The following is an 18,464-nucleotide window of genomic DNA, read 5'->3' on the forward strand; positions in this document are numbered from 1 at the left end:
TTCACCAAAAAAATGAAAAATTCTTTCTCTTTAATGCATTAATTCATCCAACAAAGTTTCCTTGAGCAATACACCAGGTGCTGTATGAGACCATACATACAAGACCATGTCGTCACTGGGCTTAATTTCAAAATGTAGCTATTTTGAATCATGCAAAGGTATCACAGAAAGCTGTCAGGACTCTATGGCAATATGGAATTCAAATAATACATTCACCTGTTTCCTTCAGAGATCCAATATGTGACTTTCAATTTTTAATTAGTATATTTATTTCCACCAATGATAAACTATACAAGGCATGATTTTTGGAAGGAACTTAACGTACTGGCTAATAACATGGGCTCCAGATTTTTGAGAAAACTGCCTGGGCTCCAGAGACTAGAGTCAACTGCTTAAGTTCAAACCATGGCTCCACCACTTACTACTTATGTTAACTTCAGGTGGGTTACTTCGTTTCTTAGTGCCTCAGTTTCCCTACCTGTAAAATAAGGTGAATAATACTTCCTATCTCATAAGTTGAAAAAGGATAAACCTCAATACCATGTTTAAAGCTCTTAGAAGAGTGCTTGGAACAGAGGAATCACTCAAATAATAGTTATCAATATTAGTTCTAGAACTGAAGTAACTTCAGTACAATGAAAGCAACGACTTAAGCAACTGGAAAGACGTTTACAGCTCTTTACTCCATGTGTCGTCTTTATCCTTGAGGTAGAAGCAATAAAGTTCAATGCAAAAACTAAATTTTTATTTAGAATAGAGTTGATGTTTTATTAACTTTGGTTCTATCAGAAGAGTAACCATCGGCTTTAAAATCTGAAATGAGCCCTAGAAGTTATAGCTCAATCCCTTAGTCTTCAGATAAGGAAACTTGAGACCAGAAAAATGATTACTTTGCCTAAGTTATCCAAGAGCTTGGATGTCTTAACCCCTAGACCAGGACATCTTTCATTACCCAATTCTTGAGTCTTTTCTTCTTCTATGTTTATGTTACATAGATCAGTACTCTGCCACTTACTAATTACGTGAGATTGGATAATTTACTTAACCTCTGCAAGTCTATTTCCCCTTTGTGAAATGGGGGCAGTATGACTTGGAACATAGAGTTCTTAAAAGGGGCTGAGATAGCATATATACAGTGTCTACATGGTAGCTCTTCGATAAATACTGGCTGTTGTTGGTATTGTTGTCTGTTTTTTACATTGTTATGAAGCTGGATGACTTCTATCCAGAGAATATTGCTGGTTCGACTTCTCAAATTTCATAAATAGAATGTCAACATTACCAACTGCTTTTCTTGCTTCCAAAGAACATAAATCGACCCTCAATCAGCAATGCTTTGTCCCTACATTCTTGGTACTTGTTAGAGATTATAACTTTGGTTTGGCCCCATTGCGACAAGTGATATAAGGATGCTTATCTAAGGAGCTGTATGAAGATGTGCCTTTACTGGCAAACTAGAAATGGGCTGTTTAGAATCAAACTGTCCCCCACAAAAAAGTATAAAAACAGGAAAGTCGAGGCAACCTTAGTGCATACCCCAAGCTTACATCATATTTTATTCACTACAGAAATAGCTGTTTGCCAAAAATCTTGTTGAAAATATTGATCATTCCATCACTCACCGCTCTGCAAAACATCTTAAATGAGAAATTGCTTTAAAAATTTAGTGCCTGGGAAGAAAACAATGGTCTCTCTTGAGACCATTTTGCACTCCTTCCTGTAGCGAGAACTATGTACTTTATTTTCTTTTATTTTTTGCTCTAGCTTGCATGTATCTCAGAATTCAGTTTGAAGCTTAGTCATAGTATCCATTACACTAAACCAACAAGAGGTCTCCTTTTCTTAAAACTAATGTGTTGTTATTTCATTTAATTTACTGTCACATCATTGATTAGACTCACTTCAAAATTCTCTATGAAAGGAGATGGAAATAACAAAGCTGATGGACTAATGGAACTCTTCCTCCAAGGTAGTGGTTTCCAAGCATCAGTGCACATCAGATCTTATTTAAAGGCATAGCTCTAGTTTGCATTCCCCAGGGACTCAGATCTGATGCGTCTCTGTTAAGGCCTTTTAACAATTTCCCAAATGATCCTTACATAGGTAGTCTATGAACTACACTTTGCGAAACATTGATTTAAGGATTTCTACCTGGAATGTCTTTATTCCAGATGAAGCTTAAAAATTTAAGAAGAAACTTAGCTTATTCACCATTAGTATTAGGATAGCTTCAAATTTATTCATTTGTTGAGTGCCTACTATATTCCATGTAGTGAGATAAATCCAAGGTTACAGAGATAAATAAGACATGGTTCATTTCTTGAAAAGTTTTCATATTTAGTGAGGAAGGTGAACATGCAAGCAAGTAATTAGAGTAATTAAAGTTCAATGTATTTGCAATGATAGAAGTTTGGGCAGGATACATACACAGGACAGGGGAGACAGTGAAAGGTCAGGGAAAGCTTCAGAGAGGTGAGGTCCCACAGGGCTTTCTTTGGTGGATGAATGGCAGCTCATGGTACAGATCATATCTTAGTGAGGGAGGGGAAAAGGCAGACTTATCATGCTAGCCAGGCACACTGACCCCTAACCAGGGAGTCAAAGATGGACTAAAGAGCTTGGGATAGTATCTATTGGAGGCGCTATGAAGACCAGAAGGAGCTGCAATTTGACTCACAAGTTATTTGAGTTTATAGTCTATGCTATCTTTCTTGGACATCATTTAAAAATGAGTGCATATCTACCATCTCATCAGCATGGGACCCTACAGTTTGGAGGCCTATGTATGGTCCTATTGGAACATACAGAATCCCATCTCAAAGGCTACTGAAATGTTCCCAAGCCAAGCCACTTTAGACAACCGGGATATTACAGTGTCACTTAAGATTAAGATTGTGACTCCTGTTTCTTTTCCCAGCTAAAATTTCTGGTCAGCTAAAAAATAAATAAGTAATTTGAAAATGCTGGTTCTTACTAAACTTCAGCTTCTTTGACTACTGTCAGAGCTCAGGTATCTTCCTTTTCATGCAATTAGGTCAAAATGTCATTTAAAAGTAAACGAAGATTTTGATAAATATACTGTAGTTATATACAGTGTTAACATTGGAGGAAACCGAGTGAAGAGTACCTGGGAACTTTCGTATGCTTCCTTTACATCTTCTGTAAATCTAAAATTAGTCCCAAATAAAAACCTTTTGAAAGGGCAAACTAATAACGACTTCCGTCCTCATCATCAAGCTGTTTAGCATCTCCTCCCATTAAAACCAGAAGATAATTTTTTTAAGAATGAAAGAAGTGAATCAGAACCGAAATTCAACTTTTGACTTACAGTTAAACTTGTAATGTACTTTCAGAACCATTTTTAACAAAAATATTCCTAATAGTTGCTCTAGCTACGAGGACTGAAATCAAAACAAGTTAACTTTGTGTGGCTGTTGTCTGATTTCCTTGGTAAACATGTCTTACTCACAGTCATTATTCACCATCCATATTTACAAGCTAGGAAAATGTTATTATCTCAAAGGCCACAGAAATGTTCCCAATCCAAGCCACTTTAGAGAATTGAAATGTCACAGAGGCAGGCCAGCCTGACTTGGAGGAGAGAGTCACAGTGTGTGAGGGTACCATGTATGTTTTTCTAAAGGAACTTGCGCTCCCATCCCTTCAGAGATGGAGCCACAGTGGATAAACCTCTTTATGCATTGCTCTGCTTCAAAGGGGACAGAAATGTAAACAGTGGCAGCACACCAGGATCGGGTTTCTTTGCTTTAGCCACCAAGAAGTCAGGAAAGGAAAACCAGGTATTTACTTAGGTTTATCATTACTATTGTCAGGTTTTCTTTTAATGATTGGAAAACAAAAGAAGAATCTGTTCAGAAACAAAGTACCACAGAGCCTCCCTGTGATTTCTTTTCAACCACCCCTGAGCCATTTTTTTAAAGTATAAAATTAATAATTAAAATGACCTTTTTTGTTCTTTGTGATGGTTGTCTACTAACAGGCATCTCTGACTCAATAATTCTTAAAATACAATGCTATATGAGACAAATGTAGCCTATTTAAGAATGGATTCAAATAATCTAATATTGATTAGCATCTATGTTTTAATAATAGGGCCTGAAGAATGGATTTCTCCTTCTAGAGTGATTCTTCTCCGATAATTGAGGAATGGATTTAAGCACAGGCTTTTAACACCTACAAAGAGGCTATTCAACATGATCAATATCTGGGATGCAGCCAGCTAAGGCAGACTGAAATTTAAAGACAAGATAAAATAAAATAACCTTCTACCTCTGAAGTCAGTTGGAAGAACAGCTTTCATCAGTCAGGAAGATACCATAGAGATAGAAATAGCAAGCAAGCAAGCAAGAAAGAGCTAGAAGACATGGCTTCAAAATTAGCCCTCAGTACCTTCTAGCTGTGTCTTAGTTGCTGTATTAACTTGTTTGTACAAATCATTTCACTTAATCTTCTTCATAATTCTGAGTTGGGAGTCAATACCTACATTTTCTGCATGAAGAAGCTGAAGTTCAAAGAAGTTGAGCAATATCACAGATCAAACAGCTAATAAGCAGTAGAGTGAGGACTCAAACCCAGATCCACTTGCCTGGTTTGTTTTAAGGGTATTATATATAACTGTAAGGAAACAATTCTAGTAATATGATTTTGATTTCCCAATTTCTGAGTATGTCCTTAGAAAAAGCCCTAGAATGGTATTCTTAGAGTACCAGAGATTTCCTTAAGATATTGCCTAAGAAGAAAATTATAAATGATGCCACCCTACAAAGAGCAAAGAATGTGCTATTTCAGCCTCCATTGAGACTTCAACTCTAGATAGCCAAATTCCTATTATCTTCTTGGCTTTCCTCACTCTTAACAGTCAAAAGAATGGAACCGTCTCACAGGTCTGCCTGTTCTCTCTTCTGGTTTCATTTCTTTCTTTCTACAAGATCTACATGACCAGTATTATTTAACTAAATATATTCCTTTTATTTCCACCAGAGAACCTTGATGGCGTTCCCTCCTTCTATATAACAATACATTTCCCCCCCAAACTTCTTCTTCCAACAACTAATACGGTGAACTGAGTAGGAAAAAGTTAATTGACCTTGGAATCAAATCATATTTACTCACTCTCACACACACACACATATTCAAAATTGGGGAGATAGACCTTAATAAAAGCAAATATAGAAATGAGTATTGGGTATTCAGGACTTTCAGTGGAACCAATGACCTGTTTTATTATATGAATGCAAATAAAAACTTATGCAAATTTAGATTCATAGAGGTAGAGTATTTAGAAAGAGTCTCGCTCTTCTTTGAATTTGTGAGACTCTAGGTGTATGTTAGTTTTAGTTCCTGGTACCACAAGATAAGAGGATAAATTACGAAAAGAGGGAAAGATAAGAGGTGGTTCAAAAGTGAGCAGTCAGGATGGTAAACTGGGGCTAGCAAGCTTGGAAAAATGAAAATATTTGATGGATTTTTTTTTTTTCATTTTTGTCCAGTGGATAGAAGTAGGAACTAGGTCTTGGCAGGGGGTTGATTATAAGGAGACTGATTTTAGTTTGATTTAGAATATATATGCATATATTTTTAAAACATAGTTGTTTAAAATGGGTTGATATGATAATGCTGAGTTCCTCATAAACCAAAGTATTCAAGAAAATGATGGATATCCTCTTTAACTTGGATGTTGATTTTATCTCAGATTATTCCAATATGAGAAGTCTCAGATTCTCTGTTCTAAATGTCCTACTGAACAATCCCAAGAAAGCAGAGGTGGAAAATGAATCACTATCCAACTCTTTTTTAAAGAATTTCCTTTCTCTACAAGAGACTGTGCTGGACTTTAGGGGGAAAAAAGACGGCAAAAGCAAAGTATGCTATGCTGCTCCCTCCTCCACGCCCTACTCCCCACCCCCCAAAGAAGATTACAAATCACATTGGAAGACAAGACTGATGCAGTACACATAAGGCAATTAAATGAAAAATTAACAATTAAGTGAGAATAAAGACCATGAAACAGAATATGTAAAAATTGATAAGAGGTAAAGCAATCAGTTTAGGAGACAAGAGGGATCGTGGTAGGCTAGGCAAGCAGGATACACGGAAAAACTAGGACTACAGTTTGACCTTGAAATAACAATCTCATACACTGAATGCTTGTACTCAACCTTAAATAGTTTGCAGGTATTCTTGCATATTTGTCTCTAATGTAAAGTAACCTCAATTGTGTGCGCATGTGTGTGAATGTGAATATTAATACCTAAGCATATGTAAATATGTATCTATAAAGATGTATATTTGCATTTGTGTGTAGAAAAAAACTTTTGAGAGTCTATATACGAAAGTATAATTTCTGGTGGAACTTCCAGACCTCTTCCTAGGAAAACGGCAAATCTTAGACATTCTTTCATCTTCCGAGTTGGTTCTACATATCTGGAGTGGATGAAATGGGTGCATTAGTTCAAGACTGCTTCCAATTCCAAACAAATCAAGTAAAATGAACAATAATAACAATAGTAACAACAAGGTGAAAGATGGCAAAGGAAAATCAGCATTGCCCTCAGAGTCTACTTTAAAATACAGCCCAGTAAAAGATCACGGTGTAAAATTAAAAGGAGACTGAGGATTTACCTGTACTTGCTCTAGAATCCTAGCGAGAGTAGTGTAAGAGATGAGTAAATAAAGTTCTCAAAACTTACTAAGGCCCTTCAACTTTAGTGGAACAAAATTTTGGAGATATAGCAGCCAGATAATAAAGACACTTAATATTCCCAGAGAAGTCTCTTGCCCATCTCAGGCACTCATAAATAGTTATTTGGCTGGTGAAAAAAAAAAGGGGGGGGTTTCTAAGCTTAGAAATAAGCACAATTGTGCTGACGAACTAGAAAGATATGTGCAGCCCAAAGGCATTCAAATATAATTTTTCAGGTCCAATCTGGTCCAACTATGGACCTTTATTTATTTCTTCTGATTAAGGTCTGTGTGGCAAACAGGGAATCTCTGCAGTTTTCAAGTGTCCAGATGACCAGTTTTTAGCTTGGAAAAAAACTCATTTTTAGCCAACATGACCTTGATACTTAAAAGAATAAAATAAGAATGTGCCACGGACTTGATTGGTGGAGGTAGGGAAAGTTCAGAGTAAAATCTAACTGGGAAATTATAAGTTCACTTAAATTTAAGAGTATTGGGTATTAATTACCAAAATGAGGGCTTCTCACTGTGATGTTAGGTTAGAACAGAAGATTTGGTGTCTGAAAGTTGGAGTGGCATTTCTGGTCTGCATCTGCAGCACATCTGTGAGTCTCAGATTCCTTGTCTGGAACATGGGCTGAATAATATCAGTCATGTACAATCACAGAGATATGGTGAGGGTTAAGTGAGATAATGTACAATGTGTGTGAAAGTCTCCATAATCTGTAAAGAATTATACCAATGTATTCTTATCATTAAAAGTAGTTAACAATAGCATTGCCATTTTATACTAAAAACAAATATTGTACTTGGCTTATCATTAATTCAAAGAAAGGTCTATTCTAACTATACTCCAATAAAATTAAAATATTTTTTAAAAAACAAAGAAAGGTCTAAATTGACATGAAAAATAAATCTTCATGATAGAAAAGTAGAGCCTCATGTGGGCTCTACATCTGATATGGTTGTATTAAACATTTTGGAACAATTAATTTGGTGGCTGTCTCTTTTCTAGGATTTTTAAAATTCTAAAAATTCTCAATTCCGTATACCCAATTTAGATATTTTTATATTTTTCTTTGTAGCTTGCTTTACTGGTTTTTTCCTGAAAGAGAATGACTTGCTCCTCTCTGCTCTCTGCGCAGCCTCTGGGAATTGATACAGAGGAGAGAGTCTCTGTTGGTTGTAGGCTCTGTTCTGCAGACACCCCCTAATCCTCTGTTTACCACAACATGGGTCTATTACCATAGAAATGATAGCTGAGATCCCAGATTCAACATCACTGACTTCACAGCAGGGCCTCGTAAGTGGAGAAGCCACGCTGACAAGGAGAAGCACAATCACTACTACTATTATCAGAAGAGTAGACAGTCTGTGGCCTTGAAAGAAAGGGTAATTGTCAACATCGCAATAAAAATGCATGAATGAGCTGTGTTGTTGGGATATGCTGTAGTTCATTTTCTGTGTAATACTGCCTAAAAGTAATGATTTGAAATTTTATGTCATCTAATAGTTTGCTTTTAAAAGGTCAGCAGTTTCACTTGGTTGCATTTGTCTCTCATTGAGACAAGAAACAAGCAGATTCTTTACAGAATTCATCTTTACAGCGCTGTTTCAGTGCTCAAAGATTTCCCTTTTCATGATGCGTTGTTTTTGTTTGTGTTTGTTTGTTTGTCTTGTTTCTATTAATAGAAGAGAGTGAACCTGAGCAAGATACTAAAGGTATTTTTTTTGCTTTCTGCACTGCTTCTTTTTAAATGTATGGTTCGATTCAACTGTTTATTTCTCTGACCTTGTAAACAACTCTGAGTGCCATGATTTTGTAAGGAAATAACAAACGATGTAGGGGGAATATTAATTCAGCATTTAACAGTGTTATTAGATGGGCTGCCTTATTACATAGTATAGTTATTGAGAATTTACTTTTATTAAGAAAAGTTTGAATCAACAGAAATGTTTAAACTTTGTACCCCAAACTCTGAAAATGCAAACAAAATGAAATGACGTAAATCAGCATGAGAATATAAATCTCACACAGATTGGAATAGAAAGATCCTCTGACCAAAAGTCTTGGGGGGACAGGAGGTGAGGGTGTTACAATGTTCGGAGACTTGTAAAAATGTCAAGGTGCCAGCTTAGGTTTTTACTGTCATTACTTGAAGTGGACAAGTATTATGCAACTGCTCCAAACCAAACCAAATCAATCAAACTGTTCTAATCTAACTTTTGTACATTTTGGATGAAATTCACAAGTTCTCATATAATACAGTTTGGGTCTAGGAATAAACCCTAGGGTGGTATTCTTTGAAATACCACCTCCTTATCTTAGTATTTCAAATAAGGTATCCGAGATGTTTTCCTATTTCTAAATATCAGGCTGCTTATAACTAAATTTAGATAAAATGATTTCACCTGCTCCTGTGTGGTTTTGGGGGGTTTTGTTTGTTTGTTTTTTAGTTTTTGTTTTGCTTGTTTTCAATTCACTCCTGTCAGTGCTGGTTTGAATCAAGTAGCCTCAAAGACCTCTTTAAAAGAAGCTAGAAAATTAGAAAGAAGGAAAAGAACGAAAGAAAAAATTCATGCAAACTTATTGTGTCCTTTGAAATAATTGCTCAAAAATAGAATTTATAAGGGACTTGAGTATTCTTCTGATCCTACTCGCTTACCAAGAAAAGAGAGGCAATTCATCTCAAGCCAAACTGCTTATTAATTTCAGGATTTAACTTGGGTCCCCCACCTGTTAGGCTTTCCATTACCCCACCAGGGAAATTTCAGAGTGTATAATGGCCCTACTTCCTTAGTACAAATTCAGATTACCCCTTAAAATGGCAACCAATAATAAACTTTATTATATATCTGAAAGTGCTTTAAAAAATGGAATGAGAAAGATGTGGCGGGGTGGGGGGAAGAAGGGAGGGAAGGAAGGAAAAGAAAAGAAACAGAGAGAGAAGGGAAATGGGAATACAATACGGTTATATTATACAGAACTTTGGAATCACTGGCTGCTTAAGCCCAATTTTGAATACAGGATTCTCAACCTGCAGTTAGTTTTGTAAACTTACCCCAGAGAAAGTAAAGCCCAAAACTCAGGACTAGATACCATGAGAGAAAACCCAGGGATAAATAGATTGCCTGTGTCTATTTTACATGTTGCAAATGAACAATAACGTGCTTGCCCATAGGAAAGCAAGTCAGAAACAGCTCACAGTGAATTGGAGAATGATGGGTAAAACCATTTGTAGAAAGAAGAGTTGGATAATTTTTCTCTTTAAAAATCCACATCAAAATAATTGTAAACATTTTCCAAATTACTCAGTAATGCCATGCCCCTTCTATTAAACAGCTTGTTTATGCAACAAAAACACTTTTATATTGTCTTTCATGCAAATAAAAGGTAAAATAGGGATATTCAAGGGACATTTATTTGATATGAAACCTATCACATTACTTTTAAAATGGATGACTTAGAACGAATTTTCAGTTTGTGGCTACCGCTAAAACAATGGGAGTTTATTATTGAACTATGTTTAAGTTTATTATTACAGGTATACTGTTATCCATGGAGCAGTCTTGCACTTATTTTTAATGGCAACTGGCTTTATTGTTTTTAATGTTTGATAAATGTGGTGAAATTTCCTTCTCCATCCCTTCACCTTTTATGCTTGGAACTGGTAACAAATACTGATGGGTATAAAAATATTAGCTTTATTGCTGATAAAGCTGAATTGAAAAATAAAGCTTTCTCTTCCTTCATCCAAGAATTAGAGTCAAGTGATCTACTGATTCCTCCCCACACCTCCACCTTTCACCTGGAGTCATAGGATGGAGAAGTCCTGACCTGGAGAACTTACCTACTGCATATTAACCCATACCCTTCTTGTTTGCTGGGTAGCTGGCAGAAAGATGGCCCAGAGAGGATTGAGATACTCATCATATACACAAGCACTTTTCTCCAATGTCACCAATCAGAGGAGTCACTAATTCACTCATTCAACAAATAGCTATTGAGTGCCTACCATGTATCATGCAGGGTTCTGGATCAATTGATCAATGAACCGACCAATGATCTGTCTATCAATCAATCAGCTTGTGTTAATGAACAAAGCAAGCTTTGCCCTTCTGATGCTTACATTCCAGGAGAAGAGACAGCAAAAAACAAACAAATCAATACTTATGACATGGTGTGAGGGGGATGTGTCGAGAAAGCATTATGAGAAGACATCTGAGTCAAAACCTAAAAGACATTTGCAACCTTCTTTGAGGGAGGGAAACTGGCAGGAAAGGTGTAAGCTATCTTTCAATACTGAAAAAAGAGTCAAGTTTCTATTTTATCTTTTGGCAAGAATGTGGAAGGGCAGGAGAGACCAGCTTCCCTTTATTTCCTGGCCTTTATTTTTTTTCTCTTAACCCATCAGACTTAACAATGAAACCAGGGCTTCCCTGGTGGCGCAGTGGTTGAGAGTCCGCCTGCCGATGCAGGGGACATGGGTTCGTGCCCCGGTCCGGGAAGATCCCACATGCCGTGGAGCAGCTGGGCCCGTGAGCCATGGCCGCTGAGACTGCACGTCCGGAGCCTGTGCTCCGCAATGGGAGAGGCCACAACAGTGAGAGGCCCACGTACCGCAAAAAAACAAAAAACAAAACAAAACAAACAAACAAACAAAAACAACAATGAAACCCATGATCAGCCAAGGGTATATCTGCCCCCTTGGAGCAGGAGACCAGCAGGTTGTCAGCACAACCCTACATTCATGAAGCCACCTGCAATGCCAATGGTGCTCCTTTCTGTACCCTCCTGTGCCCCACTGGACCCCCCAGAAGGTTCTGATATGGGACAGAACGGCACATTAATTAAATTAACTCCAAGGCTACGTTGACCTTTAGAACGATGATGGACTCTGTTTTAGTTATCATCGCACATAATTCTTAACTGTGTTGTGCAATATGGATCATCAGAGGTTTTGCAATGAGCCCAAATGATATTCCAAATAATGTAACGCCAGCCAAAAGAAGAGAAAAATCTACAAATTACAAAATAAATAAATAAATAAACCCTCCCTTATTATTAAATTTCCAGGAAGAATTTAAAGTCCCCAAATGAAAATTCTTGCCTTTGTAAATTAAAGCAGAAAAAAACAATCTAGATTTCATAGTTTTCCAGTTTCTTATGCTTCTCATCTTCAGCCAGAAGGCTCTCATTCAGTTTTAAGGGCACACTGACTATTGTCATCTTCAGCAGCTGCTTGTCTACACTTTTCCAGCATTCATGGAATTGAATTAAACCCGCTCTCAATCTTTCAAGAATCCTGCTTTTTCCCCCAGATTCTCGAAGGTAGTGGGACCCATAAAATGATCATTGCAGTAGACTCAAACTCAAAAAATTCTGGACACACAAGTATAGCCCCAAGCCCCTACAAGAGTTATTTCAGCCAAATGATGAATATGGACTCAATTATGTTGTGCAATCTAGGTCTCCATTATTGTTGCCAGAAAACATCAGAAGGAAAAGAATCCCTGGGTGTACCCTCGCTCGGATGCCAGTCACTCTGTGCTAGTTGTCAAGGGTCCACAATCTGTGAACTTAGACTAAGTTGGGAGAAATCTCCTATCAGGTGTTCAGATGGGGTACCATGTTTGTCGCTCTGGAAGAAATGTACACTGCCTCCTAGCTGGCTTGTCTTCTTGAGAAATTTAGACTTTCCAATGGGGACAGCCTCTGCCTTCTAGTCTTCATTGACACTTCCTTCCGACCCATCCAGCATTTTGCAACTTTTAAATTTTCCATTTCACCTTGGAGCCTTGTTTTTCTGGAACTCCAACAGAGGTGCAGCCTTCACCCCTATTTTAAGAAGGCAGTTTTAGCTCTCACCGCCAGGCTCTCAGGTCTGGCTCCATAATTTGTGGACCAGGTGCAAGTGACAGTGGGGGCCCCTAGTTCAAAAATCACTTATAATTTCAAGACACAGGCAGCAGAAAAATAAACGAAGCATGGGGTCCTCTAAGCATGGTGCCCTGGGGGACTATACAGGTCACTCACTCTTGGAGCCGACCCTGCTGACCATCATAATGACTGCTATTCCTCTCGCTATGGAATTTTTCAGGTTATAACTATTGCCTGCTAGGGAAAATTTTCCCTGAGTCCCACATTTTGTTTCAATTTGGAATCATCCCCCACAGAGCTCTGATCTAAAACTGTTGTGGTTATTTCTGAACTCTTAGGACTGGCACCTCTGACAAATGTTTTTCCTCAGAACCTTACCCTTCTTCAGGTTTTAGGTTTTCTAGTACCTTATGCTATTTCAATGGCAAAAGAGGTATGTGTCCCATTGCATGTTTCTCTGGAGCCGTAGAGTAGGCTCTACTGCAATTTTTAAACTTTTTAATGTTAAAACTTTTCAACCTTACAAAAAAGTAGATACAGTAATAGATTAATAGTAAACTCCCATGTTCCCATCACCCAACAGCAACAATGATCAATAGTCTACCATTTTTGTTTTATCTAACCCAGTACCATTTTATTGCTGCTGGTTTATTTTAAAGCAAATCCCAGACATGAATTCAATCAGTCCGTATGTACTTTAAGGCTTTTTAACGCAGTCACATTACCATTTTCATTACCCCATCCATCCCAGTTAGCACTAATTTCTTAATACCATTTACTACCAGGACAGTGCAATTTTTATTTGATTGTCTCAAAAAACTTCTTTTTACATCTGATTTGTTGCATAAGAATCCAAATGAGAATTCACACATTACATTTAGGGCTATGCCTCTTAAGTCTTTCTCAATCTACAATAGTTCCCTCTTTTTCTTTTTTCCCCCCATGTTATTTATTTGGTGAGGAAACAAAATAACTTGCCCTGTTCAATGGTCTATATTTGGGATATGATTGAATTGTATCCTTATAATGTTGTTTAACATGTTCCTCGATCCTCTATTCTTTTGTATATTGGTCATTTGACCCCAGGACTTACTTAAAATCAGGCTCAATTTTGTGTTTATTTGGAGCAGGGGGGAAAATTCAGCTTCCTTTTAAACATTAAATCCACTTTTTTTTTTTTCTTTAACACTTTTGCCTTGAAGTTGGCACCTTCCTTCCTTTTTCTTTCTCCTGGCTTTAGAGTCCAACATGTGTATTTCTAGCATGCTCTTCTAGATTCCACCTCTTAGAGTCCTCAATATCAAAGATAGAAAGGTGAGTTCAGTGATGTTGAGCATTCTTTCATGTGTTTGTTGGCAATCTGTATATCTTTAGAGAAATGTCTGTTTAGGTCAGAAATGCAAATGAAAACCACAATGAGGTATCACCTCACACTAGTCAGAATGGCCATCATCAAAAAATCTACAAACAATAAATGCTGGAGAGGGTGTGGAGAAAAGGGAACCCTCTTGCACTGTTGGTGGGAATGTAAATTGATACAGCCACTATGGAGAACAGTATGGAGGTTCCTTAAAAAACTAAAAATAGAACTACCATATGACCCAGCAATCCCACTACTGGGCATATACCCTGAGAAAACCATAATTCAAAAAGAGTCATGCACCCCAATGTTCATTGCAGCACTATTTACAATAGCCAGGACATGGAAGCAACTTAAGTGTCCATCGACAGATGAATGGATAAAGAACATGTGGCACATATATACAGTGGAATATTACTCAGCCATAAACGGAAATGAAATTGAGTTATTTGTAGTGAGGTGGATGGACCTAGAGTCTGTCATACAGAATGAACTAAGTCAGGAAGAGAAAAACAAATAACCGTATGCTAACACATATATATGGAATCTAAAAAAACAAATGATTCTGATGAACCTAGGGGCAGGACAGCAATAAAGACACAGATGTAGAAAATGGACTTGAGGACAGGGAGAGGGGAAAGGGTAAGCTGGGACAAAGTGAGAGAGTAGCATCGACATATATACACCACCAAATGTAAAATAGATAGCTAGTGGGAAGCAGCTGCATAGAACAGGGAGATCAGCTCAGTGCTTTGTGACCACCTAGAGGGGTGGGATAGGGAGCGAGGGAGGGAGGCTCAAGACGGAGGGGATATGGGGATATATGTATACGTATAACTGATTCACTTTGTTATAAAGCAGAAACTAACACAACAGTGTAAAGCAATTATACTCCAATAAAGATGTTAAAAAAAAGAAGATGATCAATAGATTATGGGTGTTTGATTCTTGTGGTTAAGGACAAAATTTATATTTTCCTCAAATTTATTATGTTCTAAAATATGATCAGAAAATACAAGGTCCAATTGCCATCTCTCTCTAAAAAAAAAAAGAAAGGTGAGTTCATCTGAACCTGCAAATCTGGAATCAGAACTTGCAAAAAGCATACAACTGTCAAACAAATCATATCTGCCTATATCCCCTTGAATTATGTAACCTTTTTAAAAAGGTATTCAAAAATCAGACTAACTTCTAATACAGCTGAATTTGATCTAGGCTTGGCCTGTACATCTCCTATCTAGTATATACTATCTCTTCTGTACTTTCCTTTCGAATACAGACTCCACAAATTTCACAGTTTTAGAAGAACTAAGCATCAAAGCCTTGTGTTAATTGGAATTTCATAGTCTAATATTATGTTCTGTCTTTAAGTCCCAGAAAACAAAAGGCAAGAGCAAAAAAAAAAAAAAAAAATCATGTTTGCAGTAAATGGGCAATTAAAAGGATTCCATAATGGTCTAAAGAACACTGGATTTGAAGTCAGAGGAGTTGAACTCAGGTTTCTCACCCATCAGTTTTATTACTTTGGGGAAGAAACTTAGATTACCTGGGATTTGGTTTCTACATCTATTTAATAAGAGGAGAAATCTAGTTGATCTCTGAAGTCTCTTCCAAGATTAGTGATTCTGTGATTCTAAGTACCCTTCAATTTATTGTACATTCTAAACCTCATCTCCACTCTTCAATTAAAGGTAAAATTTCTTTTCACACCAAAAGAACTTCCTCTTATCTAGTTAGTGGGGATTCAGCCTCAGAAAAGAATATAAATTACCCATTCTCCTGCCCACTTTTGTCTAAAATATTCCTTTTCTTTTTGACCCTGTATGCTCATCTCACTCTCTGAAAAGTTTGAAAGATTTTATCTGTCCTCCCACTATGATACAGTTGAAGATGTAAAGCATTAATTAATTATTTCATTAATTCAATTAAATATTATTACTTTGGTAGGCACTCTCCTAGGTACTGAACAAAACAGGCAAGGGTTTTTGTTGCTGAGGACTCACGGTCTACTGCGGGGAGACAGACAATAGACAAAAAAATAAATAACTTCAGATAGGGGCAAGGTCTATAAAGACAGTGAAACAGGATGATGAAAAAGCAAATGGGGGGAAGGTTAGACTTTACGTTGGGTGGTCGAGGAGGCCCCTTCTGAGAAAGTGTCACTTAAACAGAGACTTAGATGATACAAGGAAACCACCACATGAAGATCTATGGGATGCGTGCTGTAGGCTGAAGGATGGCATGGACATCTCTTAAGTTGGGAACAAGCTTGGTGTATTCTGGAGTGGTGAGAAGCATAGGGTCATAGCATAAATGGCTTAGAAGCCAGGGCACAGCATTTGATATTACCCTTAAGACAGAGGGAACATGGAAGATCCTTCACAGGAGAACATGATCTGATTTGCATTTCTTAAAGACCACTCCAGCTTGACTATTCCCTGTAGGAGAGTCACTCACCACTTCTGTTTTCCTAACAGTTTTTGCCAGAATCCTGCGGCCTCCTGAATCCCACAATGTCACCTTTGGCTCCTTTGTGACCCTGCGCTGTACAGCAACAGGCATCCCTGTCCCCACCATCACCTGGATTGAAAATGGAAACGCTGTGAGTGCCAACTGTATGGAAACTTGTCTGGGGAAGACGCACTGGTGGTGAATCTCAGGGCAGACCACTTATTTGTAGAGTTACCTTGACCTGTGTCATTGGTCCCACCTGCATCTCCATTTTTCAAAGCCTTCCAATATTTTCATCCTAGAAGTCACTGACTTAGAGACTGAACTCCATAGGTTTACTCCTTTCCTTGTATCATGGGGATAGTAGAAAGTCAAATTCATTCTTTATGCTTTTGTGTAAAAGGGAAGTGGTATTAATTCCTTCCCACACAAAACTCATCAATTTAATAATTAGTTCACTGTTGGAGCCTACTTTGATGAAAAGTAATCCAGAATTAGAACCCATGTCTGTTAGTGCAACAGAATTTTCTTTTCATTTCTAATACTGGTAATAATAACTAACATATAGTATGTGGTTGCTATGACCAGGCCCTGTTCTAAGCACTTTACATAAAAACATTCATTTATTCATTCTACAAATATTATTGAGCATCTCCTGGGCATCAGGCATTATTCTAGACATTGTGGATACAGGCACAACCAAAACAGGTAAAGTTTCCTGCCCTCAAGTTGCTTACATTGTGAAGGGGAAAAACAATAAAATAAGCAGATGGGAGAATCTATAGTCTATGTGCATAGTGTCAAATGCCATGGAGAAAAATAAAGCAGGAGAATGAGAAAATACAATCTCAGGAGAAAGATTCCATTTTCAATAAAGTGGTCAGAAAGGCTTATTAAGATGGAGATATTTGAGCAAAGATCTGAAAGAGCTGAAGGAGGAGGCTATGTAGATAACGTGGGGATGATAACCAGGCAAAGTCACTGAGATAAAGGTGCACCTGGTATGTCAGAGGAACAGCAAGTAGGTCAGTGTGGCTAGAGGTGAGTGAGCAAAGAGGAAAGAGATAAGGGGTGTGCATAGGGGTTGTAGATCCTATAGGCTTATATAGGTCAATTGATACATTTTGGCTTTATTTGAGTGAGATGGGATGCCATTGTAGGTCTGTTTCTGTCGTCTGTTTTCCTGCTGACTCTTTCATTGTGTTTTGTTTCCTTGTGTGCCTAGTTATCTTTGACTACCTGCTGTTCATTGTTTTGAGAAAAAAAAAATGTCAGAGATTAATTTGAGGTCTAGACAAAGGTTCTTTTCTCCAGAGAATTTTTGTTTGTTTCTGCTAGGGACCAGGGGCTACTACTAATCTTAGACTGCCTTAAACTTGTTATAGTAAAGTAACTTGTAGTCTTGTTCTTCTTTAGCTCTCGAATTAAATTTTAGGTGCCATTTAAAATTCACATCTTATTTGGCAGTATGTTTTGTGGCTTTTCTGTGAAGCTGTAGGAGTTGTCTTAAGCCTCTCAAAGTAGTGTAAAGAGATGCCCTAAGAAAACTGGGTAACTGACAATATGACTTTATTAATTTGTCTTAAACTCTGTGAAAACAGTTAATACAGAAAATGGAAAGACATAGGCTTTTAAAAAATTCAGTGTTTTCAAAAGGCTCCTATGAGTTTAGAACTGGAACATATATGATTATTCTCTGTTGGAGTTGAGGAGTAATAAAAAAAGCCAATGGTTAGAGTTAGTTTTGGTCTTATTGAGACTCCAACTTCATCTTTCAAGATGTGATTCACAAAAATCAGAAAGCAAAATGGACTCTTCGTCAGAGATTCTAAAACAGGAATAAAATAAACGAATGGTAACTTTCTTCCAGGAAGAAAGCAAAAGGACATTTGCAGTTCTCATGGTCAGAGAGAGTGTTATTCTTACAGCCAAGTTTTGTTCTTGGTGCTACTATCCAAGTCCAAATAGAAATCGAGACGACTGCCCCGTGCTGATGCAAATAACAGGAACTGGAGGCAACTGCAGGCATTTAATGTTGGACAAGTAGCCAACCAGAAAAGTCTATTGAGG

General features: G+C 37.5%; 1 protein-coding gene across 6 annotated transcripts in view; it reads left to right on the forward strand.

The window, feature by feature from the left end:
* MUSK (muscle associated receptor tyrosine kinase) overlaps window positions 1–18,464 on the forward strand; it is a gene marked incomplete at both ends in the record, with an annotated part of 88,146 nt that overhangs the window by 35,746 nt on the left and 33,936 nt on the right. For 3 of the 6 annotated variants that reach the window (XM_079706243.1, XM_079706239.1, XM_079706240.1), the window contains 2 exons: window positions 8,395–8,424; window positions 16,421–16,545. In XM_079706243.1, coding sequence (XP_079562369.1) covers window positions 8,395–8,424; window positions 16,421–16,545 — 155 coding nt within the window. The remainder of the gene's footprint in view (window positions 1–8,394; window positions 8,425–16,420; window positions 16,546–18,464) is intronic. The other 3 variants (XM_079706244.1, XM_079706241.1, XM_079706242.1) reach the window with 1 other exon arrangement.

This window comes from Hyperoodon ampullatus (assembly GCF_949752795.1).
Source record: "Hyperoodon ampullatus genome assembly, chromosome: 6".
Taxonomy (NCBI): domain Eukaryota; kingdom Metazoa; phylum Chordata; class Mammalia; order Artiodactyla; family Ziphiidae; genus Hyperoodon; species Hyperoodon ampullatus.